Genomic DNA, 26224 nt, shown 5'->3' with positions numbered 1-26224 from the left:
TAAGTAGTCAACACAGCATCTTCTGACAGTGAAGGAGAGAGTTGACTTAGCATAGGCCAGAGCCCTGTGTTTTGCACAATCACATGACATAGCAAGATTTTATCCTTATCCAGAAATAAGACTTACACAAAAAATGAAAGCATTTGTCTGAGGTTGTTGGACTACCAGACTTAAAAAAGGGAGTTTGATGAAAAAGCTTTAAATAAAAAGGTTAAAAATCCAAGCATGTCACATTATTGAGCAAAACACAGGGTACTAGCAGATATGCCAACCATTAGATTTAGAAAAGCATAAGCTTTCTAATGAGTGACTATTTTTAAGCATCTCAGAATTTATTTAGCAATGTGAGGAATGGGATACACTGGGCTGCAGGAGACAGCGTGTCTGAACACCTGTGTGGCAGACGGGCAGCGTCTGTCTGTCTGCAGGTCCACACACAGACTGGATGTGGCAACTGACAGTCAATCTCCAGTGACAGTCAGCCCCGATGGAGCCCAGTGAGAGTAGGGGGAGCTGGAGAGAGAAGGGGGTGGGGGGGCTCAATCACTCAATAGAACTTTAATGAGTTGCCAACGAGCCTCACTTAAAACCCCCTTCTACATGAGCTCTTTGATGTGGGATTCAGGTGCCATGGTAACAGTCCCAGTCCCCCTCGAATTCATGCTAGGTTTCTCACAGGTAGTCCCTGGTACCAGTCCTTATACCTGTATGAGTCTTAAGCACACATACAGGTATAATGCATCATCAATAATGCATCATTGACACTGGTGTGAAAGTACAATAACCCAGTAAGAAAAAACACCAAAGGTTTGTGTCATATTTATTACTGCCACCCAGTGGACGGCATGATAACAGCAACATACAGCAGTTAAGAAATTAAGTGCATTCTCTTAATACGTCTTTTACAAACCATTTCTCCATTTCTCACCGATTAAGACATATGCAGCCGACAGTGTCTAATAACAAATGCAGAGAGCTAAGTCATCGTAATGTAAAGAATGAAAGAAGAAACTTCTATTTGAACATAATAGTACAGGTAGTAGTGGAGTGTTGGACAGCGGTGAGGGCGGTGAACTCAATCCTCTTTCTCATTGGCAGCTCTGAGGAGAAAGCGATGAATGTGTGTTATTACCGACAAATTAAAGCCACACCGTGAAGCGTCTTGATTTTACTCAAATTAAATGGTGTGTATGTGGTGCATAATACACTCTAAACACACTGGTGTGCTGCCCTGAGACAGGTTGGGGGGTCACAGCCCAGATAGGCCCCGTTCTCAAAACAGTACTGGAGTAAAGCGGTGAAGCATGGGTCCTTGACGAGGATGTGCGGGTTGCCCACGACGATGAGCAGGGCTTTGGGCCGCGTGATGGCTACATTAAAGCGCTTAGGGTTAGACAGGAATCCCAGTATGCTTTGCAGGTCGTTGCCCTGCACCGACTCATTTGCTCTCACCTGGAACAACAAGAGGTCATTTATTTAGATGTTTTAGGGTAGGGGTAAATTACAATGTCAATTCAGTCAATTTCAGCAAAGTGATATTCAGCTCATACAAAAGTGACACATTATTTAATATTTTTCAATTTCAGAATTGATTCCCTTAATTAAAAAGGAATGGAACCAAGACCCTGTAAAGGGAGAAATTAGTCAAAGAGTTCAATAATGAGTAGGACAGAGGAAGGATTGGAACGTTACCGTGGACAAGATGATAACCAGAAACTCCTGTCCCTGGAACTCCTCCACAGAGCCCACCTTGATGTCAGACAGGCCCACCCGGTGGAGCAGCACACGGATCTTCTCCGACTGGAGAGGAGAGGTTCATGGATCAGGGGTTCAGACCGGTCTTCAGAGTTAAGGGAAAACTGTACTACTGTGACAGAATGAGTCACTTATGATTTTTTGAGGCATTTTAAATGTTAGCTTAGTAGATATCGCCTTCTAGAGGCTTAGGCTCTGGGGTTAACATCAAAACTAGCAGATTGACAAAACAGAATAGGATCAACTGTTGATGGCCGAAATGTGCACTACTAACCTGTTTCCTGTAGGGGGCGATGATGCCAATGTCACTAGCAGCTACAGGATTGTAGAGCTTCTTGGCCAGCTGGCAGCAGTACAGCATCACCTGTACCGCCTCTCCAGGGTTGAACCACGACGGGTTGTTGCCCTCTCTCATCTCTGTGCCCTGAGAGGGGGAATGATGACTGGCATTATTGGTGTTCGACGTCTAGGTTCTGCTCCAACCAAAGAGGAAAACCCATATTTGTCAAAATGTTCAAAAAATGTCAGTGGTAAGCAAGGAGAGGAAACACTGATTGTTTGAGAAAGAGGCTGGAAGAGGACAGGAGGATACGAGTATGTAAAGACGAGACTATTTAGAAAAGACATGGCCTCAGTTCATTTTGGGCAAGTTCTGCCTGCGACTATGGGACACAGGTCATGCTACCTTGTCCCTGACCTGCTGTCCCCCCCCCCCCTCTTTTACAACTGCTGATGTAAAAAGGGCTTTTAAAAAAACACATTCGATTGATTGACTGAAGAGAACAGGGAGTAAGAGACGGGGTCCTTACCCTGACTCCGTGGAAGATGAGGGGGAATCCCTTGGTTGGCAGACGGCTCCAGTGACAGAGGGAGTCCACTACGAACCTCTGGGCCCTGACACACAGCTCCCCGTTGTAGAACAGTCTAGAAGGCAGGGCCAGGAGGGCCTCGTGGGAACGGTAGTTGTACACTAGCTTGGTCACCTGGAATAGGAAGAAGAAAGGCCACCAGGAGAATGCGTCAACAGTGGTAGCATCCATTTACCACGCAGACCTGTTTGGCTCAGTACGTTGAGCTTGGTGATTGCAACACCCTGCTGGGGATATCCATGAGTAAAATGCTTGCACACATGACTGTAGGTTATAAAACAAGTCTGCTAAATGGCATACATTATATTACAATGCAAGGGCAAAACATTATGGAGAAAAATATGCAGAATTTGTATTCCTAGTTGGTGGATTCACTACGCAGGATTTAGTGATCATGGCACCGACAGGGATTGTGCGTGTCTACTCACCAGCACTGGGTTGTATCCGCCATTCTCTCTGGAGTACAGAGGGTTGGCCATCAGTCTCTCCAGCAGGGACATCCCCAGGCCGAACGCTTGCGCAAGCTTGGACTTCACAATTGGACCCAGCTGCCGGGGGTCTCCGGCCAGAACTATCTAAAGGATGGCGAGAGCAACAGAAAATATGACTCACTTCCTGATCAGGCTACAGAACGCAGTGTCAATTATGAATTCTGTCAGTTACAGGCAATGGGTTGCTTTCTTCACAGTTGCGCCACTGTAGTAAGGGTTGTACTGTGGTTGTAGTACTCGGTGTTCAATCTAACCTGTCCGTCTCTCTCTGACAGAAGCCCCAGAGGTATCAGTGCCTCTGGCTCTGTGGCTTGGCCAGCCTCATCCAGAAACACATGGGTGAAATGACCCACACTGAGGAAACGCAGCAAAGAGACAATGACCTTAGTTAGATCAGGTTTACGACAGTTAAGTTTCCTCTAGTGAGGGAGGTTAACACTGAACCCTATTACCCTCCCTCACCGCAGGCCAATCTGGTAGAACATGCCAGCGCTGGAACAGGTGCTGACCACAATCCTGTGAAAGGAGGCGTGTCGAATGTCCTCCCCAGCCTGAGAGTACTGCCTTAGAACCTCCGGGATGGCCTATGGATAGAGGGAAATACGATAAAGACAGAGGCACGAACTGGTCGGAAAAAAATAGGACTGATGAAATTCCTGCTGCGGCAATGGGTGCAGTACCTCTTCCTGTCGACAGGAGGCGTTGACGCGGGCCAGGCTGGCAGCGTTCAGGTACCCACTTTCATGGAGACGGATACAGACGAGGTCTGCAGCACTGTTGGAGGGAGTGCACACCAGCACACGACTACTGGGCAGGCGGTGATACACCTATGGGAGGAGGCCACTATTATTTTATTCAGGGAACTAAAATGGAGGGAAACTGCTGTAAATAACCAAATACAAGAAACTTGATAGAGCTTGGCCAGGTGCAATGGAATCGATGGAACATACTACAAGTGCAAACCCTGCTCATCAGACAGGCTGACCCAAACAGTCAAAACATTTGAAAGAAAACCAATCCTATTTGAACCCGGGGTTTGGTTGTTTATTTTTCTCTCTGCATTGTTGGGAAGGGTCCGTAAGTTTCACTGTTTGTCTACACCTGTTGTTTATGACGCATGTGACAAATAACATTTGATATCCATTGGGGTTAATTGCCTTCCTCAAGGGCACGTCGACAGATTTTACACTTAGTCGGCTCAGGGATTCAAACCAGCGAACTTTTGGTTACTGGCCCAACGCTCTTAACCACTAGGATACTTCCCAGGTTGAGGGGTGTCTACCTGTAGTATGGACTCTATGAGGGTGATAGTCTTTCCTGTCCCTGGGGGTCCAAAAAGGATGTACGGAGTGGGCCGACACTCCCCTGCCAGGATACGCTTCACTGCCTCCCTCTGAGACGGGTTCAGCTGCTGGTTGAATAACTGGCCTGGGTTAGGGATGGGTTTAGATGGCAGCCTGGAATCTGAGAGAATTAAAGAGGCTCAATACTCGTTCCCCTCTCCTTCACTGATCATTCATTCGGTCTCACAAATATACTGAACTGTCCTAGTTAGGACACGAGTTCGAATGCCCTTCATGTTTATGACACTTCAGCAGCTGTAGTATACAGGGAATCTCTGTGCTGTCAGAATGAAGGAGTCCCAATGCTTATATCACCTGGTTTGGTTTGTGTGGCCTTTGAGACCATGTCAACGGAGACGCTTGACAGCTTCACCCCATCGGTTGTGAGGGTGCCCTCTTTCAAATCCTCTGGACCCCACTCTCCCGTCCATAAAGGGGTCTGAAGCGTCACAGCTTTAGGGAAGAACACTGGGAAGAGAGGAGAGGACACAATCAGGAGTGGACCAGACAGGAAATAAACTTACCAGGGGTTGGGGATAGGGAGAGACAAGAGAAGAAATAGTTGACTAAATACAACACATTTTGGAAATGGGATTGAGAAAAAAAAGCCAAGATCACCATTCTCTTCAAAGTGCTTGTTCTGGTCCAGTGCTAAGTGGCATCGCCTCATGGACAACCTGTCAACGCAAACATCATCATACATAATCCATATACTGTCAACACAAACATCATCATACATAATTCATATACTGTCAACACAAACATCATTATACATAATTCATATACTGTCAACGCAAACATCATACATAATCCATATACTGTCAACGCAAACATCATCATACATAATTCATATACTATCAACCTGTATAGGGGCGGCAGCGTAGCCTAGTGGTTAGAGCGTTGGACTAGTAACCGAAAGGTTGCGAGATCGAATCCCCGAGCTGACAAGGTACAAATCTGTCGTTCTGCCCCTGAACAGGCAGTTAACCCACTGTTCCTAGGCCGTCATTGAAAATAAGAATTTGTTCTTAACTGACTTGCCTAGTAAAATAAAGGTAAAAAAAAAAAAAATAATAAAATATATATACTGTCAACCTGTCACACGTTATCTATGCTAAAGGAACAGAGATCAACACTTAGTGACACAGAAAGGATCCTTCCCAGAACCAGGACAAGGCAGGTACCTGTTGAAGGTGAACTCAACATCTAGAGGCTCTCCCAGGTAGCCATGCTGAAACTCAGTGTTCACTCTCAGACTCACGTCCTCGTCACTGATCTGTGGATATGGTCCACAAACAGTGTTCAGGTCAGTGTGAACAAAGCACAAGGAGAAATATCAGAGGCAAGCAAAACGCTAAGAAGATCAAAACCTCTGAGTACCTCTGTGACGTAACCGATGTACTCCATCACCACGCCTCCACTGATTGGCTTCTTCAGTGCCACTCTGTCACCTGTAGAGCAGACAAAACACTATGTCAAACATCTCAATTCAAGTATGGCTGACTCTGTGAAACGACACATTACATTGTACCTATCTGGAGTGTGAGACAATCAAACGTCCTATTATTATTACATGGCCAAATGAAGACTCAACAGATACCTATGAAGAGACTGGGCCTGCCCTCAGCCAGGCCAAGCACCTCTAGGTGCAGATAGATGGCACCTCTCCTGAGGAGGGCTCCACTGATGTTGAACTCCCTGAGCTCGCTCTCAGCTTGTAGCTCCTCCAGCCACAGCAGGGACGAGAAACGGAGACGCATGTTGGCCGCCGACAGAGTCTGTCAGAAATAGAGGGAGATTAACTAATCCATTATTTTACAGTGGAGGCGCGAAGGCCCCCATATCAAAATCCAGAGCGACTTTTCAATCAAAACCAAATTGGTGCCAAATTCCTGTATGCTGGCGGGAACAAAGCATTTAATTGACTATAGAAGACTTCCTTCTGAGTTAACTTGCGGTTCCCTTACCTCTCCTAGACATGGCTGGGCCACCAAAACGTCACGGTCGGCCTCCATACAGTCCCGTAGAGCCTGGGGCACCGGGTAGTTACTCAGGAAGTTAGGCAGGTGGCGCTTAGTCAGCCTGTGAAATAAAAAAATAAGAATAGAAAGTCATAGGCTAGCGACTTTATCTAACTACACAGGAGGGGTGTAATTCAACAATGTGGACCAAACTGTCATCATTCAACATGTTCAACATGGTTAGAGTAACTAGGTTAGAGGAAAAAAACATTTGATTATAGAGAGAACGTTGGTGGACAGTATCACCAACTAGTCAAGATAATCTTCCTTATTCTATAGGGAAATGTGGTTCGAAGGTATGCCGAACATACTTCACTACATAATACAGCACAGAGACACTATCAGGGTGTAGTTTACCGTTGAGGTGGATGTGCAGCCATTACAGTGACAACCTGGGCAGCCTGAGGAAGGGGCAGTGGGGCTGCCGGGCAGTAGGGAGCATAGGGCTGGAGAAGACTTTCCTCTTTACTGCCTACTGTGACCTCCAGACGCCTCCCGATGGTGAAAGAGGGGAAGTGCAGGAGCAGCAGCTCAGCACAACGCCCCAAGTTCCTAGGGTAAGATGGAGGGATATATAAATCAGTGTTTTAAAAACCTGAATCTTCAGATGAAATTGATTCAGTCAGATAATTTGTGACACCACCAGAAATAGACAACTATACCAGACAGCAGCTAGCTAAGCATGACTTACTTGGCTCGGCAGCCCACTTTCACAGATACCTTCTCCCCTGGTGCAATCTCCACGTCTCGCTCATCTGTCCGTATGGCAGGCTTGTGAACAGTGTCCTGATGTGCCTCACCATTTTCTCCAACCACATCTCCATCTATCTCACTCATCTCCTTCCTATCACCATTGAGCAGTGCAGTAGGCCCAGCAGACACGGACTGCGGGTAGAGAGCGGGACCCACCATGGGAGTGCGCTTGCTGGATAGGCCCTGAATACCCTGATAGAGGATCTGTGTTAGAGCAGGAAGCTGTACTACCCCCTTTCTCTGTCCCGGTGGGTCTGTCACAGTCCCTAGGTTGAACTGCTCCTCTGAGTCCCAGCCAGCAAACTCACAGCACTTCAGTCTATGGGTCTCAGAGCCTTGGTTCCTGTCAAGAGAAAAGAGAATACAGTGCATTCGGAAAGTATTCAGACACCTTCTCTTTTTCCAGATTTTGTTACGTTACAGCCTTATTCTAAAATGGATTAAATAAAAAAAAAATCTCTAATCTACATACAATACCACAATAACAAAACAAAAACAGGTTTTTAGACATGCTTGCAAATCTATTAAAAATAAACTGATACCTTATTTACAAAAGTATTCAGACCCTTTGCTATGAGAATCGAAATTGAGCTCAGGTGCATCCTGTTTCCATCGATCATCCTTGAGATGTTTCTACAAGTTGAACACAGTGGCCTCTGAATACTTAAGGTATTTCACTTTTTATTTATTTTTTATAAATTAGCAAAAATGTCTAAACCTGTTTTCACTTTGGCATTATGTGGTATTGTGTGTAGATTGCTGAGAATAAAATATATATAATCAATTTTAGAATAAGGCTGTAACGTAACAAAATGTGGAAAAAGTAAAGGGGTCTGAAGACTTTCCGAAGGCACTGTATATCTGGTACCACAGGAGGAAAGGTATCAACAAGATCAAACACATCGTTTCCATATGTTTTATGCCATTCGCTCCGTTCCAGCAATTATTAACAATCGTCCTCCCGTCAGCAGCCTCCACTGTCTGGTGCTATCCCCAAGGTTTGGAAGGTGGCTCATGTACTCCCCTTCAAAGCTGGTGACCCTTGTGACCTACATAACTAAAATTGCCCTATTTCAAAACTTCCTTACCTAGCTAAAATATTAGAATCCTTGATTAATTATCAGATCTTTCTTAGAACACATTTCATAGCAAAATGTACATCAGTTAGGTTTTAGAGCAGGTCATTGCATCCCTAGTTATAAAAGTGGTTAATTGAATGGATAACAGGCAACATTGTTCTGTCCTCTTCATTGACCTGTCAAAGGCCTTCGATACTATTGATCACTCACTGCTAATTCAGAGGCGTTCCTCAAATTGGCCTAGACCAGGCTGTATGTATCTGCAGCTCAGGGATGGAAAATTGCACAAGGTGCAACTTCGAAATTTGGTTGCGCATCAGCAGTTTCTCTCTTGTTATGTCAGTCACTGACAGTCAGTCAATTAGCCCATTAGCCCATGTCAGCTAGTAGTTAAGCGGTCAGCTATCTAAACATATAGTAATCATGGTCAAATTAACGACCGGGGGGGGGGCATTGATTGTTAGTCACTCTCACTCAGATAGAATATTAAACACGGCAAACGTTTCTCTCCACCAAATCGTAAAATGTGTAGAATTGCAGCAAACCTGCTATAAAAAAACTGCAACATTTTCTCTACGCCCATGGCACTATGTGCAGTATTCAGGAAATGTACTTTAAAACTTTCAATTTTTCGCTGCTGTCAAAAGGTAGGCCGCTAAAATGTTTTGCTCGCAAGGTGGGTGTGGGGGGAGACAATTTTTGCTTAAAGCACCCAAAAAGCTAGGGTCAGCTATGACAGCGGGTATGGATGTAAGTACACAGACTCATGAGTTCAGATTTTTTGGGGCCCCCACCCCCATCAAAGTTGCCCATCCTGTTGTTAAGTCAGGTTTTCTGGATATAACGAAAGGTGTCGATTCTGGGTCCTGCATAGGGCTGGATGATCGGATTAATTAAATGTATGTTTTTGAGCAATATTCCAAATGCCTGTATCGATTTTGAGCGTTTATGTCCGCTTGTTCTCGTCTTGTATTTTTGGTCGTCTCTTTCGCTCCTTCTGTGCTGTGTGCACCTCACCATTTACCCCAGAGAGCTATATATAATGACGAGATGCACGCCTCCGCCCCTAACAATGGGAGTGGTCACAAAGGCAGGCGACAAGCTTAGATCCAAAATAAGCCCATTGAAACACATCAGGCTTATTTTGGACCGATTTTAGTGTGAGTGAAACCTCTCGCGTCGCCTTATCCTCTATGGTTTACACACAAACCAAGCCCCTCCCCCTGCCTCACACGCCAACAAAGTTGAGAGATCACATCTTCCTCTGACAAGCAGTTACATTTTCGATAGCCTAATGTCTGCTACAAGAACTTAGTCATTATTAGTGAACGTGCATTATGCATGGTTCTAGATGCATTTTTTCCTACAAATGTTAAACTATTTTGATAAAATAAAGTTATTAGTGGGTCTTATGGTTGTGGAAGGCTTATATTAACCTGGGTATAACTTCACAAGTCCTGAATTAATTTGATATGCAGTGTATTTGACCTTTAATTGTACAACGCCGCTTAGAGAACAATCATTATTTTATAATTGAGAGACATATCCTGAATTGCCCACAAGTTTGAAAAGAATAATCGAGATATGATTTTTAGGCCATATTGCCTAACCCTAGTCCTGTACTTTACCCTGTTTACATTAGCAATATTGACTTGTCTGTAAAAGAAATTGTAACCACTTGTATACCGATAATACTGTTGTGTATGGTATTGCCACCACGGTTGAACAGGCTCTATCTGAACCACAGCCTGCCTTCATTGTTTTACAGAAAAACTTTATTGACCTGAAATTAGTATTGAATGCAGTTAAAACTAAGTATATGTTGTTCTCTAGAGCGCATACAAATAACTGATTATTTAAGGACATGTACTTTAAAAATGGTGCCCATATTGATCGTGTCCCTGCTTACAAATATCTGGGCATCTATACTGAACAAATATATAAACTCTGCATGTAAAGTGTTGGTATCAAGTTTCATGAGCTGAAATAATAATAATAATAGAAATAATAGATTTCAGAAATGTTCCATAAGCACCAAAAGCTTATTTCTCTCAAATTGTGTGCACAAATTTGTTTACATCCCCGTTAGTGACCATTTCTCCTTTGCCAAGATATGCCATATCAAGTGGCATATCAAGAAGCTGATTAAAACAGCAGGGTCATTAGGTTTAGTACTCATCACTGCATGGTTGGCCCTCTTTGATGTCACGTAGGTTGATACATTGCTATGGTTGCATTTACAAAGCCCTTTTAGAAAAAAGTCCCACTTTATCGAACATCATTACTAACCTTTAGACATACTAGTTACCACACCCGGTCTCAGGGATGGCCAACTCTGGAAATTCATTCAGTCTCTACAGAGTTAGGTAAAATCAGCGTTTAGCTTTTTCTGCACTGTTTTTGGGGTAAAATCTTCAAAATGTTAAATGTTCTGGTGCCTCTAGGTCAACTCAGAAAGCTTGAGGACCTTATTACTGATTAATGTTTTTTTTTTTTTTTTTTTCTAATTCAGGGCTCACCTGATGAAATAAAAAGGTTAAATAAGTCTCACAATAAAATGATATTCAGAGTCTTGGTAGGACAATCGTGCTGGTAATTGTGCTTAAATGTTATTACAGTGCGTTTGGAAAGTATTCAGACCCCTTTACTTTTTCTACATTTTTTTATATTACAGCCTTGTTCTAAAATGGATTAAATAGTTTTTCCCCCTCGCGGCATCCCGGGAGGTCTACCCTGGGGGTTTGTGATAGAGGGGGAGGTACATGCCGCGACGTTGGCTCCCTCTGCTGGGAGTACCCGTGCTGGGCACCCCGACGGCAACAATTAAAGGGAAGTGTTATTCACAATTTTTTGTAAGGGGACCACTTTGAGATGAGACAGAGGACCGCACAGATCTTTAATTTGTTGTACTTTTTATTCCAATATTATCAATTGAGAGCAAATTCAGAGCACATGCAATTGATTTGATGTACAGCACATCACAAATATAAACATACACACATCACATAGGCTACATCACATGTATAAGGCTACATCACATGTATAAGACCCATATTAAGGGCTACCTCAGTAGTTGGATGAGCAAAAAATGTCCCTTCTGCTCCTTGACTGAATTCATTCTAAATGTATAGTCTGTTGTTGTTATCCTTGTGAGGCGATCCAGGTGTGCATTGGTCAGTCTGATTCTCTGTTTTTGTTCCACAATGTTCATTGTTGATAATGTTGCTTCACAAGAATAAGTGCTGACAAAAAAAAGTCACCTTTCTCACACGGCTTCAGAAGTGGATACTCTGTGTGTGACACAAGGCTCCAGAAATGGGTAACACCTGATCTTAGTTCACCTTGCAATGTGTCATTTGCCTGCAGCTCCACAATCTCATTCTCTATTAAAGCACGGTCAGGACAGAGGGCTGTGATGACTAGGGTCAGAGATGACACTGGCACATGAAAAGGGGTTCTCAATGATGTTGTACTCCATGATATCCATGAATCTTTACTCAAACTCAAAATTCAACTCCTACAACACACGCACAAATGCATCATAGCTAAAATGTGGCAGTATGTCAGGGTTGGATGTGGTGACTGCTCTGAGGTTTGGGAAATGAACAAACTGTCAGGTATGAACAGCGTGGTGTTTTTATGTTGAAACGCTGTGACCACACGCAGCATTTTGCCCAGAGTTTTATCTTTCCCTTGGAGCTGGAGATACACTGTGTTCAGGTGGCAGGTGATGTCAGTTTTAAAAAAATAGCCAGCTTTAATATCCATTGTGGATCATCTAGCTGTGACTCCTCTCTCCCCTTGCTTGCAACAAATTCACAGATTTGAGGGAGGAGAAAAGGAAATCATTCAAAAACTCTGCCACGAGACAGCCATCTAACCTCATTGTGAAATATCAAGTTGTCGTATTCTGTCTGGTATTCCACCAGTAACTGGTGGAATTGCCGGTGATTCAATGCCCTTGCAATAATAATGTTCACCACGAGCACGACTTGCTGCATCACATTCTGAAAGTCACAGTCTGAGTTTAGCCACTAGTGCTTCCTGATGAATGATACAATGAAACGTAACAAAATTCGGGAACATCCTCTCTCTTTCTCATCAGACCTATGAGTCCCTTCTCCTTCAGTGCACACAGATGACAGATTTGACCGGTCAATATTATTATCAGCAAAAAATGTAACAAGGGCTTTCAGAATATGCTCTCCTCGTGTTTGTTCCTGAAGGGGCAGTAAACCTACAAGTTCCTCTCTGAACGATTCGTTTTGAGGGAAACGGCCCCAAACACATAAATGGGTAATGACACATCAGTGCTTTCGTCAAACGCAATACTGATGAAGGAAAAAGGAAACCGCACACTGCTCTTGATAGTATCACTGATATTTAACAAGCTTACGTATCGGCCTCACGGCCTTCGTCAGAGCTTTTGTGTAGATTTTTTAAAATTTGCACCCTTATGTAAACCTAGCCCCACCCACGTCCGTTCCACACATCGAAGGGGGTTGGAGGCAAAGGAAAAACAAATAAGTGCTACCAAATATAACAATATGCATTTCATAAATATTACAAGTGTTATAAATAAGACGTATTAAACACATCTGTAAAACCACAATGAGGACATAGCAAGTTTTCATTAGTCATTGGGTACATCGTATGAAAAACAGAGTCATCTTAAATAGGCACATAATTCATGTTCAAATTCACAACATAACATACATAGGCATTTCATCATTAAGTCCTTTAGGAAATAATGTCTGGAGGGTGAAAATCCCAAAACATTCTCTTTTACTCAGAGGATTATTAATATCACCTCCCCTGTCTGATATCTTAACTTTCTCTATGCCACAAAATCTAAAAAAGGTAGAAATGTCATGCTTTAAGTCATTAAAATGTACTGCGATTGGATAATCCCTGTTGTTCCTCCTGATTGAACTTATGTAATATTTATGAAATGCATAGTTATATTAAGGGTGCAAATTTCCCAAAATTCACAAAAGCGCTGTTGAAGGCCGTGAGGCCGATACGTAAGCTTATTAAATATCAGTGATACTATCAAGAGCAGTGTGTGGTTTCCTTTTTCCATCATCTTGTTCAATTGTTGCCATGCACCTGCAAATAAGATTGCTCAGATGTGCGAGTTCCTTTTGAATTTTGTCAAGCGCAATACTAAAACACGGGGCCACGGATCTGTCAGTAATCAGTTGCTTAGCGATGTCCTCGCTGATGTATTTTATGCATCTTGTTATGGTCGAGTCAGAGTCCCTTATTTTGCTTTAAAATAGCTTCCTTGTTTGTGAAATCAGCATACAATATTGTGGCTGAGGTCAAAAAATATTTATTTGACAATCTGAGTCTGAAGGCCTTCTTGTTTCTCGCGAGTAGACAAGCAATCTCATATGTTGCCTCTGTCGTTTTCTCTGCAACAGTGCTAGATCTGTCCATTTGTTGTTGTCCATTGAGCTGTCCTTTTGAGTTGTGCGTGCTATTTTGTTGTTTCTGAGGTTGCTTTGTGGTGGATATGTTTTGTCAAAGTGGGCATGGTGTGACTGGAAATGTCGCTCTAAATTTGCTTGTTTAAAACAATTGACTGCCTTCTGGCAAATAAGACAAAGTGAACTAGTCCCATTATGCAGTACAAAAAAAACCCACTTGTCTGTTCATTTCTCCTGGAACTTTGTGTTCTTGAATCGTCCGTATCCTTCTCTTAGCCACCAGAGCCACATTAGCTAGCTGCATTTCCCCGCCTCCATCTTCCTGATTCTCCGGTGGTTGTCCGTTCATAGCTGTCACGTTGTTCTCCAGCTCTTCCCCCTCGTTTTCATTGTCAATAGATTTACGTTTCTTTTTTACAATAAATCGATCCATGTCAGCCAGACTGCAAAATTATCAAGTAGCAAACTGATGTGTCGGTCGCTGTAGCTGAGCAATTGCGTTCTGTTTAGGCAAACATTCTATTTCGGCCTTTCTGTTCAACAGCTACGCTATGCTGCCATCTATCTGCCGTCCAGGGAACAATAGATATATTCAATGAAGTGATCCAGGCCTACATTACAACACATTGAGTTGAATCATTGTTATGTATTATGAATGGAAAACCACAGCGCAATGAGTACCACTGAATTAGGGGGAGTGCCAACCAGCCGTAAAGACCACGGGAGAGAAAAAGGGAGGCAGGGAGTGAACCTACAGAAGGGAACGAAGCTCCCGGGGGACGGAACTGAATGCGAGGCGGTGGCTCAGAAGAAGGACCGAGCCAACCCGAAGTTATTTTGTTGTTACGTTTATTCTATGTTGCCCAGTAAAGGCATGTTTTCTGACTAGAACCTCCTTGTATGTGTCCATCTGTGTGCTCAAACCCAACACCCCATGGTTTACCACACCCTCAATCTACACACTATACCCAATAATGACAAAGCAAAAACAAGTTTAGAAATGTTTGCATATTTATATATAAAAAAATATATACAAATAAAACAGAAATATCTAATTTGAAGCACCTTTGGCAGCGATTACAGCCTCGAGTCTTCTTGGGTATGATGCTACAAGCTTGGCACACCTGTATTTGGGGAGTTTCTCCCATTCTTCTCTGCAGATCCTATCAAGCTCTGTCAGGTTGGATGGGGAGTGTCACTGCACAGCTATTTTCAGGTCTCTCCAGAGATGTTAGATCAGGTTCAAATCCGGGCTCTGGCTGGGCCACTCAAGGACATTGAGACTTGTCCCAAAGCCACTTCTGTGTTGTCTTGGCTATGTGCTTAGGGTCATTGTCCTGTTGGAAGGTGAACCGTCACCCCAGTCTGAGGTCCTGAGCAGGTTTTCATCAAGGACCTCTCTGTACTTTGCTCCGTTCATCTTTCCCTAGATCCTGACTAGTCTCCAAGTCCCTGCCCGCTGAAAAACATCTCCACAGCATGATGCTGCCACCACCATGCTTCACCGTAGGGATGGTGCCAGATTACCTCCGGACGTGACGCTTGGCATTCAGGCCAAATAGTTCAATCTTCACTTCATCAGACCAGAGAATCTTGTTTCTCATGGTCAGAGTCCTTTAGGTGCCTTTTGGCAAACTCCAAGCGGGCCTGCCATGTGCCTTTTACTGAGGAGTGGTTTCCGTCTGGCCACTGTACCATAAAGGCATACTTGTTGGAGTGCTGCAGAGATGGTTGTCTTTCTGGATGGTTCTCCCATCTCCAGAGGAACTCTGGAGCTCTGTCAGAGTGACTATCGGGTTCTTGGTCATATCCCTGACCAAAGCACTTCTCCACCGATTGCTCAGTTTGGCCGGGCGGCCAGATCTAGGAAGAGTCTTAGTGGTTCCAAACTTCTTCCATTTAAGAATGATGGAGGCCACTGTGTTCTTGGGGACCTTCAATGCTTCAGACATGTTTTGGTACCCTTCCCCAGATCTGTGCCTCAACACAATTCTGTCTCGGAGCTCTACGGACAATTTCTTCAACCTCATGGCTTGGTTTTTGCTCTGACATGCACTGTCAACTGTGGGACCTTATATAGATAGGTGTGTGCCTTTCCAAATCATGTCCAATCAATTGAATTTACCACACGTGGACTCCAATTAAGTTGTAGAAACACCTCAAGGATGATCAATGGAAACAGGATGCACCTGAGCTCAATTTCGAGTCTCATAGCAGAGGGTCTGAATAATTATGTAAATAAGGCCTTTCTGATTTTTTTGTTTGAATAAATTAGCAAAAATTTCTAAACCTGTTTTCGCTTTGTCATTATTGGGTATTGTGTGTAGACTGATAAGTTAAAAAAAATATATTTAATGATTTTTATAATAAGGCTGTAATGTAACAAAATGTGGGAAAAAAGGAAGGGATCTGAGTACCTTCTGAACGCACTGTAAAATTAACACATTTCAACAAAAGCCTTCATCAGGGTATTTACAGATTTACAGTGTAGTTCTCTGTCATTTAAGACAAGTAGACACTCCATGGCTGACTCACTGTATCCAGACAACCAGCTCCCGGCTCTCTCCCAGCAGCAGAACCCCAAAGTGTGTCTTGTCGCCAACCACCAGGCCCCCCTTGTCCTCCAGGAGACTATTGATCTCCGCCTCTGGGATGGACCTGTTATTGACAGTATTCATACTGTTTGAGGAAAAAGACCAGAGAGTAATGGTGTAGGTCAGAGGCCCGAGTCCTAATTCATTATCAGCCTTTAATACCATGTGAATTCTTCCTGAGATTTCACCCAACACAAAATACATGGTGGAATTCCTGATAATGCCATGAGACCATCATAGGTCATTTAATTGATACAAGGGTGTGTGGGTAGCAGTGGAAAATGTATTAATTCACTGATCATTGTCTAGGGTCTATTTTTGTAGCTACTTGTGTTCGCTGGGAGCAGAATGCACAGAGCCCTCCCAGGCGGACTGTTTGTGGTTATTTACTTGTGTTCGTGGTAGCCTTGAGCACAGAGCCCCTCCAGCAAGAACTGTTTGTGGTTATTTACCTGTGTGTCGCTGGGAGCCATGCACAGAGCTCCAGCAGAACTGTTTGTGGTTATTTACCTGTGTTTCGCTGGGAGCCATGCACAGAGCCCTCCAGCAGAACTGTTTGTGGTTATTTACCTGTGTTCGCTGGGAGCCATGCACAGAGCCCTAGCAGAACTGTTTGTGGTTTATTTACCTGTGTTCGCTGGTAGCCATCACAGAGCCCTCCAGCAGAATGTTTGTGGTTATTTACCTGTGTTCGCTGGTAGCCATGCACAGAGCCCTCCAGCAGAACTGTTTGTGGTTATTTACCTGTGTTCGCTGGGAGCCATGCACAGAGCCTTCCAGCAGAACTGTTTGTGGTTATTTACCTGTGTTCGCTGGTAGCCATGCACAGAGCCTCCAGCAGAACTGTTTGTGGTTATTTACCTGTGTTGGCTGGGAGCCATGATGCACAGAGCCTCCCAGCAGGAACTGTTTGTGGTTATTTACCTGTGTTCGCTGGTAGCCTTGCACAGAGCCCTCCAGCAGAACTGTTTGTGGTTATTTACCTGTGTTCGCTGGAGCCATGCACAGAGCCCTCCAGCAGAACTGTTTGTGGTTATTTACCTGTGTTCGCTGGGAGCCATGCACAGAGCCCTCCAGCAGAACTGTTTGTGGTTATTTACCTGTGTTCGCTGGGAGCCATGCACAGAGCCCTCCAGCAGAACTGTTTGTGGTTATTTACCTGTGTTCGCTGGGAGCCATGCACAGAGCCCTCCAGCGAAATGTTTGTGGTTATTTACCTGTGTTCGCTGGAGCCATGCACAGAGCCTCCAGCAGAACTGTTTGTGGTTATTTACCTGTGTTCGCTGGTAAGCCATGCACAGAGCCCTCCAGCAGAACTGTTTTGTGGTTATTTACCTGTGTTCGCTGGTAGCCATGCACAGAGCCCTCCGAGAAACTGTTTGTGGTTATTTACCTGTGTTCGTGCTGGAGCCATGCAACAGAGCCCTCCAGCAGAACTGTTTGTGGTTATTTACCTGTGTTCGCTGGAGACATGCACAGAGCCCTCCAGCAGAACTGTTTTGTGTTATTTACCTGTGTTCGCTGGGAGCCATGATGCCAGAGCCTCCAGCAGGACTGTTTGTGGTTATTTACTGTGTTCGCTGGTAGCCTTGCACAGAGCCCTCCAGCAGAACTGTTTGTTGGTTATTTACCTGTGTTCGCTGGAGCCATGCACAAGAGCCTCCAGCAGAACTGTTTGTGGTTATTTACCTGTGTTCGCTGGAGCATGCACGAGCCTCCAGCAGAACTGTTTGTGGTTATTTACCTGTGTTCGCTGGGAGCCATGCACAGAGCCCTCCAGCAGAACTGTTTGTGGTTATTTACCTGTGTTCGCTGGGAGCCATGCCAAGAGCCTCCAGCAGAACTGTTTGTGGTTATTTACCTGTGTTCGCTGGAAGCCATGCACGAGCCTCCAGCAGAACTGTTTGTGGTTATTTACCTGTGTTCGCTGGTAGCCATGCACAGAGCCCTCCAGCAGAACTGTTTGTGGTTATTTACCTGTGTTCGCTGGTAGCCATGCACAGAGCCCTCCAGCAGAACTGTTTGTGGTTATTTACCTGTGTTCGCTGGGAGCCATGCACAGAGCCCTCCAGCAGAACTGTTTGTGGTTATTTACCTGTGTTCGCTGGAGCCATGCACAGAGCCCTCCAGCAGAACTGTTTGTGGTTATTTACCTGTGTTCGCTGGGAGCCATGCACAGAGCCTCTCAGCAGAACTGTTTGTGGTTATTTACCTGTGTTCGCTGGGAGCCATGAGCACAGAGCCCTCCAGACAGAACTGTTTGTGGTTATTTACCTGTGTTCGCTGGGAGCCATGATGCACAGAGCCCTCCAGCAGAACTGTTTGTGGTTATTTACCTGTGTTCGCTGGGAGCCATGCACAGAGCCCTCCAGCAGAACTGTTTGTGGTTTTTTACCTGTGTTCGCTGGGAGCCTGATGCACAGAGCCCTCCAGCAGAACTGTTTGTGGTTATTTACCTGTGTTCGCTGGGAGCCATGAGCACAGAGCCTCAGCAGAACTGTTTGTGGTTATTTACCTGTGTTCGCTGGGAGCCATGCACAGAGCCTCCAGCAGAACTGTTTGTGGTTATTTACCTGTGTTCGCTGGAGCCATGCACAGAGCCTCCGCAGAATGCTTTTGTGGTTATTTACCTGTGTTCGCTGGGAGCCATGCACAGAGCCCTCCAGCAGAACTGTTTTGTGGTTATTTACCTGTGTTCGCTGGGAGCCATGATGCACAGAGCCCTCCAGCAGAACTGTTTGTGGTTATTTACCTGTGTTCGCTGGAGCCATGATGCACAGAGCCCTCCAGCAGAACTGTTTGGTGTTATTTACCTGTGTTCGCTGGGAGCCATGCACAGAGCCCTCCAGCAGAACTGTTTGTGGTTATTTACCTGTGTTCGCTGGGAGCCATGCACAGAGCCTCCAGCAAACTGTTGTGGTTATTTACCTGTGTTCGCTGGGAGCCATGAGCACAGAGCCCTCCAGCAGAACTGTTTGTGGTTATTTACCTGTGTTCGCTGGGAGCCATGATGCACAGAGCCTCCAGCAGAACTGTTTGTGGTTATTTACCTGTGTTCGCTGGAGCCATGCACAGACCCTCAGCAGAACTGTTTGTGGTTATTACCTGTGTTCGCTGGTAGCCATGCACAGAGCCCTCCAGCAGAACTGTTTTGTGGTTATTTACCTGTGTTCGCTGGGAGCCATGCACAGAGCCCCCAGCAGAACTGTTTGTGGTTATTTACCTGTGTTCGCTGGGAGCCATGCACAGAGCCCTCCAGCAGAACTGTTTGTGGTTATTTACCTGTGTTCGCTGGAGCCATGCACAGAGCCCTCCAGCAGACTGTTTGTGGTTATTTACCTGTGTTCGCTGGGAGCCATGCACAGAGCCCCCAGCAGAACTGTTTGTGGTATTTTACCTGTGTTCGCTGGGAGCCATGCACAGAGCCTCCAGAAACTGTTTTGGTTATTTACCTGTGTTCGCTGGGAGCCATGCACAGAGCCCTCCAGCAGAACTGTTGTGGTTTATTTACCTGTGTTCGCTGGAGCCATGCACAGAGCCTCCAGCAGAACTGTTTGGTGGTTATTTACCTGTGTTCGCTGGTAGCCATGCACAGAGCCCTCCAGCAGTAGAAGGACTGGCTGCTCTCCACCACCACTAGGCTGACCATGTCCCCAGGGGAGGGACGGTACCCGGCCGGGAGTAGCAGGTTGTCCAGGCTGAAGAACACACTGTCCTCCACCACGCCGCTGCTGCCAAACACACTGGACACACGCACCTGGGTAGGGTGGGGGGAGTGTGCGTGTGTGTGTGTGCAGAGAAGGGGGTGAGACTAGACCTTCAATGCTGCAGAAATGTTTTTAGTACCCTTCCCCAGATCTGTGCCTCGACACAATCCTGTCTCGGAGCTCCACGGACAATTCCTTCGACCTTATGGCTTGTTTTTTTCTCTGACATGCACTGCCAACTGTGGGACCTTATATAGACAGGTGTGTGCCTTTCCAAATCAGAAGTGGGTGAGACTAAAAGTTTGTATCATCACATTAATGTGGACTTGACTGTGATAATTGGACTACAGATCAAAGTCCATGGGCAGGAAACACGTAGGTACTGTATGTTGCCATGTTTTCAGTGAGGTAAAGTTGAAATGCCATTTGCAAGGAATGAATGGGGTTCTAGAGGAGGGACTGACCTGGTCCATGCGGCGGTAGCGTAAGGGGGACACAGACCGGGCCTGGCTGCTCCACTGGGTGGGACTAATGAAGTACTGGGCCTGGACCCAGTCCCCTTTCATGGGTTCAAAACCTGATAGACAGGAGCAAGGAATTGAAAAAAAGGAAGCATAGAACAGGAAATTAAAGCCTAAACGGGTATAGCATCTGGGACAGCTTGGCAGCATAGAAATAGAATAGTAGAACATAAATAGAAGTAAATCTATTTTGATCGTTGACAGTACCATCACAAAGAGCTTGTCGTGGAAAAAAAGTGGTCTGATTGATGAAGCCACCGTCCCGGTCACATGACGTCACAGTACCAATCAGAGGACGGAGCTGGTTCCTGTCTGCCTCCAGGGAGGCTCCTCCCCCTCCTTCCTCCCAGGCATCAGCGTTCTTCTCCACCTGAGGAACGGAATGGCCACAGTTGTAAGCACAGAACATAGTATGTATGCATCTCTATGGTTGTAACATACAAGACAAACAAGGGGGATGTGTCCCAATACTCTTCAATATGCTCCTTTCTCCATTCCTTCACAACCAATGATTTGAAAAGTGCCTCCAATTTTAGAAAAATAAAAAATAAATCACCTTTATTTAACCAGGCAAGTCAGTTAAGAACAAATTCTTATTTACAGTGACGGCCTACCAGAAGGAAAAAGGCCTCATGCGGAGACGGGGGCTGGGATTAAAAATAAAAAAATAGGACAAAACACACATCACGACAAAAGAGACAACACAACACTAGATAAAGAGAGACCTAAGACAACAACACAGCATGGTAGCAACACAACATGACAACAACATGGTAGCAAAACAACATGTCAGCAGCACAAAACATGAGAGAAACATTATTGGGCACAGACAACAGCACAAAGGGCAAGAAGATGGAGACAACAATACATCACGTGAAGCAGCCACAACTGTCAGTAAGTGTCCATGATTGACTCTTTGAATAAAAAATAACATATTGTAAAAAAATACATTGTTGAAACCTATAGTCATTTCTAGAGCCCAACCTAATTATCGGTTGACCGATATTAATCGGCTGATATTAGCCTTTTACAGATGTATTTGTATCAGATATATTTAATCCACCGAAAAGGACCGATACAAGATGCAGAGAAAACGCACCAAAATCCCCCTCCCCCATCATAGACTGACTTTTTTTTGTATCTCATTATTTGTCCTGGAGAGGGCGCTCTTTACATGGCTATAAGCCTATCTTGCCTTGGCGTGCTACAGCAAGACTCAACACTATTCTCCAACGCAACTACACCAGTCAGAGAGGAGAGTGAAGTTACTGCTTCTACAGTGAGTGCTGAGTAGGTAGAAGCTTGCCAGCTCAATAAAGTGCAAAAAATACACACTGGCCATGTACTGTTATGTAAAGTGTCATGGTAGGGTGTTTTGACAAACAATGGATGCTATGCCCAAATGTAAAGCAAGCAGAATGTTCTACTCTGTGGTAACATTATCGTTGCAGCCCACGAGTGAATCCCACGAAATCTGGAGTGTTATATTTGCTCTTTGCCAAGGGTATTCCTCAAGCTCTGTCATTCAAATGTTTTCAGAGACACTAACATAGAAGGTTACAAAGTAGTGCTTCATAGCGACGCTTGGATGCATGTTTTGTCACTTGTCAGGGACTGGTGCAAATTCCCTTTTCGCCAACCCCGTTTCCATGACGAGTGCTGGCTAGTTAGCCAGCTAACTACCTGTGAGTGTACTTGACGCCATTCACATTAATGTTCTTTCCTCAAATTTAAGAAATCAGCTTTCTGAGTATCTTTGTTGGGCTGTTTTAAGCACAATCCATACAGACGTTTTTATTTTATTATTAAAACTATAATAAAAAATATCTGCAGATATTGTATATTTCCACTCTAAAATCGGACCAAAAATCTCATATCAGTCGGGCTCTAGTCATTTCACCTGGCAATTGTAATAAAGGCCAGGTCTCATCTTCGTAGATAACAAAAACATACTGGTTAAAGTGAGGTCTTGGTCAAAGTGTCTTACCCTCAGTGCTTTCCACCCTCCTTGGGCACTGTCTCGTACTGCAAGGCCGTTGACTGCATCCCCGACCCTGAGCGGCACGCCACCCAGCACCTCTCCTGTGGTGAAGTAGACATCGTCGTCGATCATGCCGTAGTCCTGACACAGTAGGGTCACCACGCCGCAGCGCAGGTTGCGGACCTCCTCCATCGCTGACACAAAAGATTATGACTGGTCATTGATCAGTGCATTGAAAAACTTGGTGGCAAGAAAAAGTATGTGAACACTTTGGAATTACCTGGATTTCTGCAAAAATTGGTCATCAAATTTGATCTGATCTTCATCTAAGTCAAAACAATAGACTAACAGTGTGCTTAAACTAATAACAGACAAATTATTGTATTTTTCTTGTCTATATTGAATACGTCATTTAAACATTCACAGTGTAGGTTGGAAAAAGTATAGGCCCCTTGGGGGCACAGTACGGCCCTTCAATCCGGCCCACGAGACTGTTTTTTACCCCTTTTTTCTCCCCAATGTCGTGGTATCCAAATTGGTTGTTACAGTCTTGTCCCATCCCTGCAACTCCCGTACGGACTCAGGAGAGGCGAAGGTCGAGAGCCATGCTTCCTCCAAAACACGAACCAGCCAAGACGCACTGCTTCTTGACACAATGCCCGCTTAACCTGGAAGCCTATACACCTGGTGTCACCGTTAGAGCGCGATGGGACAAGGAAATCTCTGCCTGCCAAACCCTCACGACGCTGGGCCAATTGTGCACAGCCTCATGGGTCTCCCAGTCACAGCCAGCTGTGACACAGACTGGGATCAAGCCTAGGTCTGTAGTGACGCGATGCAGTGCCTCAGACCACTGCGCCACTCGGGAGGCCCCCGCAAATTGATTTTAACAAACAATTGGTCCCTCAAAAAAATGCAGCCCTCCATTGACTTTCAAAATCCCGATGTGGCCCTCGAGACAAAGTTTGCCCACCCCTGTCCTAGGCTAATGAGTTCTCCAAAAGCTAATTGGAGTCAGGAGTCAGCTAAACTGGAGTCCAATCAATGAGACGAGATTGGAGATGTTGGTTAGAGCTGCCTAGCCCTATAAAAAAAACTCACAAAATTTGAGTTTGCTATTCACAAGAAGCATTACCTGATGTGAACCATGCCTCGAACAAAAGAGATCTCAGAAGACCTAAGAGTAAGAATTGTCTTGCAAACAGCTGGAAAGGGTTACAAAAGTATCTCTAAAAGCCTTGATGTTTATCAGTCCACGATAAGACAAATTGTATACAAATGGAGAAAGTTCAGCACTGTCGCTACTCTCTGGCCATCCTGCAAAGAGCACAGTGCAGAATGCTCAATGAGGTTAAGAAGAATCCTAGAGTGTTAGCTGAAGACTTACAGAAATCTCTGGAACATCCTAACATCTCTGTTGACGAGTCTACGATACGTAAAACACTAAACAAGAATGGTGTTCATGGGAGGACACCACAGAAGAAGCCACTGCTGTCCAAAAACACTTTGCTGCATGTCTGAAGTTCGCAAAAGTGCACCTGGATTTTCCACAGCGCTACTGCCAAAATATTCTGTGGACAGATTAAACTACAGTTGAGTTGTTTGGAAGGAACACAAAACACTATGTATGGAGAAAAAATGGCACAACACAACATCAAAACTTCATCCCAACTGTAAAGTATGGTGGAGGGAGCATCATGGTTTGGGGCTGCTTTGCTGCCTCAGGGCCTGGACAGCTTGCTATCATCGACGGAAAAATGAATTCAAGTTTATCAAGACATTTTGCAGGAGAATGTAAGGCTATCTGTCCGCCAATTGAAACTCAACAGAAGTTGGGTGATGCAACAGGACAACGACCCAAAACACAGAAATAAATCAACAACAGAATGGCTTCAACAGAAGAAAATACTCCTTCTGGAGTGGCCCAGTCAGAGACCTGACCTCAACCCGACTGAGATGCTATGGCATGACCTCAAGAGAGCGGTTCCCACCAGACATCCCAAGAATATTGCTGAACTGAAACAGTTTTGTAAAGAGGAATGGTCCCAAATTCCTCCTGACCGTTGTGCAGGTCTGATCCGCAACTACAGAAAATGTTTGGTTGAGGTTATTGCTGCCAAAGGAGGGTCAACCAGTTATAAAATCCAAGGGTTCACATACTTTTCCCACTCTGCACTGGAAATGTTTACACGGTGTGTTCAATAAAGACAAACATATAATTGTTTGTGTTATTCGTTTAAGCAGACAGTGTTTGTGTATTGTTGTGACCTAGATGAAGATATTACATTTTTTATGACCAATTTACACACAAATCCAGGTATTTCCAAAGGGTTCACATACTTTTTCTTGTTACTGTAACTGTCAAGGGTTTTGACTAAATCAGAGGTTTGACACAGAAAAGTACTTAAAATTCCTTTGAGAACAGGTGGGTTGTAGCCACTGGCAGTGTTGGATCGCTCTCATTCTGGGATTTATAGCACTCATTTGCTGTCGACTGAAACAGGACAGGTGCATTGAGAAGCTGTCAGGCTGCTTGGTGAGCTCATTTGTAGACTTACCTGCGCCAAATAACCCATCCACTTCATCCTCCTCTACCTTTCTCCATAGTGGGGCCAACAACTTGGCTATCACACACTGCACTGCTGTTACCATGTCTGCAAGTAGCTAGATGCTGAAAGTGGTGCTACTGTTAATGAGGGCAGAGGGGAAAACAAAACAATGTGACTGGTGGTTTATCACACTTTACATAAGTGTGGCCACTCTTGCACGTGATTGCTTTATCTGTCATACAGTGCACTTGATAGCTAATACAATTGCCGTTGCATCTAATTTATTAGCACGCTAATGTTGCCAGCTATGCGAACTGTAGCTAGTTGACTGACATTATGCTTCCAAAACTCGTCTTTATTGTAGGTTTGTAGCTATGTAAACGTGATGAAAATACAACACGGTGCATAACCTAACTAATAAAATATAGCTTTATTCCTGAGAAATTATTGTACAAGGCAACATACCTCTGTTGCAGCAAATTGCTCTTCGTAAATGTGTTCACGTGCTGCTTTCTCACATTATGATAGACAGCGCGCGACTAAAAAGATGCAATTGCGTGCGCGCACATGGACACCTTTCTTAAAATAGTGTCGTCAACCCGACCGTAAGAGAGAGCATTGAAACAACAGGTCTGTCCCTATCTGGCGTCCCGCGGTTGATTCGATTCCCCCCCAAGTTTTCTGAGCAAAACATTTTTTGGGGTGGGGGGCATACAGTAAAAAAAAAACTCTTAACACCATGATATCAGCTCCAAGTGATTTCCATTTTGGAAATCTGTTCCAAAGTATTCCCCGCATAATATAGAGAACTATCCCACCTAGCAACATGTCGTTGAAAAGACGAATGTGCCAGACGTCCAATAGACGTTCGGTTTTGGTTGAAATTATAAATTGAAAACAACATAATTTCAATGTATTTGCATACACATGTGCACAGTATCAGAAATTGGTCTATGAACTATTTTATTAACAATCATACATCACAATTTATTTGCAACATTCAAGTGCTAATTAACTGTATTCCACTACTGAAGAAGCATTAATAACCTACTCATATTTCAAACATCCAGCGTGACAAAATATACATTTTTATTTATTCCATGCCTCACCATTAATTTATTGCCAATAC

At 44.5% G+C, this 26224-nt stretch overlaps 1 protein-coding gene across 4 annotated transcripts; it reads right to left on the bottom strand.

Annotated features, from left to right (window-relative positions):
- Positions 1 to 819: 819 nt before the first annotated feature.
- mov10l1 (Mov10 like RNA helicase 1) lies at positions 820 to 25708 on the bottom strand. Of its 4 annotated transcripts, XM_023985180.2 has the most exons (25): positions 25561 to 25708; positions 25105 to 25232; positions 22553 to 22740; positions 20773 to 20935; positions 20509 to 20621; positions 19907 to 20094; positions 16279 to 16422; positions 7171 to 7575; positions 6837 to 7031; positions 6426 to 6540; positions 6059 to 6236; positions 5839 to 5909; positions 5643 to 5734; positions 5077 to 5135; positions 4774 to 4926; positions 4398 to 4579; positions 3796 to 3942; positions 3578 to 3699; positions 3370 to 3469; positions 3053 to 3199; positions 2565 to 2738; positions 2030 to 2179; positions 1693 to 1800; positions 1220 to 1452; positions 820 to 1100 (listed from the first exon to the last, which is right to left on the bottom strand). In XM_023985180.2, exons 2-25 carry the CDS (start codon positions 25196 to 25198, stop codon positions 1076 to 1078), a joined length of 3546 nt encoding a protein of 1181 aa, XP_023840948.1. In that variant the 5' UTR covers positions 25199 to 25232; positions 25561 to 25708; the 3' UTR covers positions 820 to 1075. The 4 variants fall into 4 exon arrangements, with proteins under 4 accessions (XP_023840948.1, XP_023840949.1, XP_023840950.1 ...); XM_023985181.2 differs by lacking the exon at positions 25105 to 25232 and having other exon boundaries at positions 25561 to 25707; XM_023985182.1 differs by lacking the exons at positions 19907 to 20094; positions 20509 to 20621; positions 20773 to 20935; ... (1 more) ...; positions 25105 to 25232; positions 25561 to 25708 and adding an exon at positions 17023 to 17055.
- Between the last annotated feature and the right edge of the window lie 516 nt (positions 25709 to 26224).

The sequence above is a fragment of the Salvelinus sp. IW2-2015 genome, linkage group LG4q.1:29, assembly GCF_002910315.2.
Source record: "Salvelinus sp. IW2-2015 linkage group LG4q.1:29, ASM291031v2, whole genome shotgun sequence".
Taxonomy (NCBI): Eukaryota; Metazoa; Chordata; class Actinopteri; order Salmoniformes; family Salmonidae; genus Salvelinus; species Salvelinus sp. IW2-2015.
The sequence above is the reverse complement of the archived record's forward strand: the minus strand, read 5'-3'. Positions and strand labels throughout refer to the sequence as shown.

Excerpts from the sequence above, each read along its gene's own strand:
- mov10l1 (XM_023985180.2), bottom strand. The coding sequence starts at position 25,198 with ATGGTAACAGCAGTGCAGTGTGTGATAGCCAAGTTGTTGGCCCCACTA. Across the intron at positions 6,541-6,836 it reads GCTGCACATCCACCTCAACG|GCTGACTAAGCGCCACCTGC; the intron begins GTAAACTACACC and ends TTTATTTCACAG. Across the intron at positions 3,943-4,397 it reads TCATAGAGTCCATACTACAG|GTGTATCACCGCCTGCCCAG; the intron begins GTAGACACCCCT and ends CTCCTCCCATAG.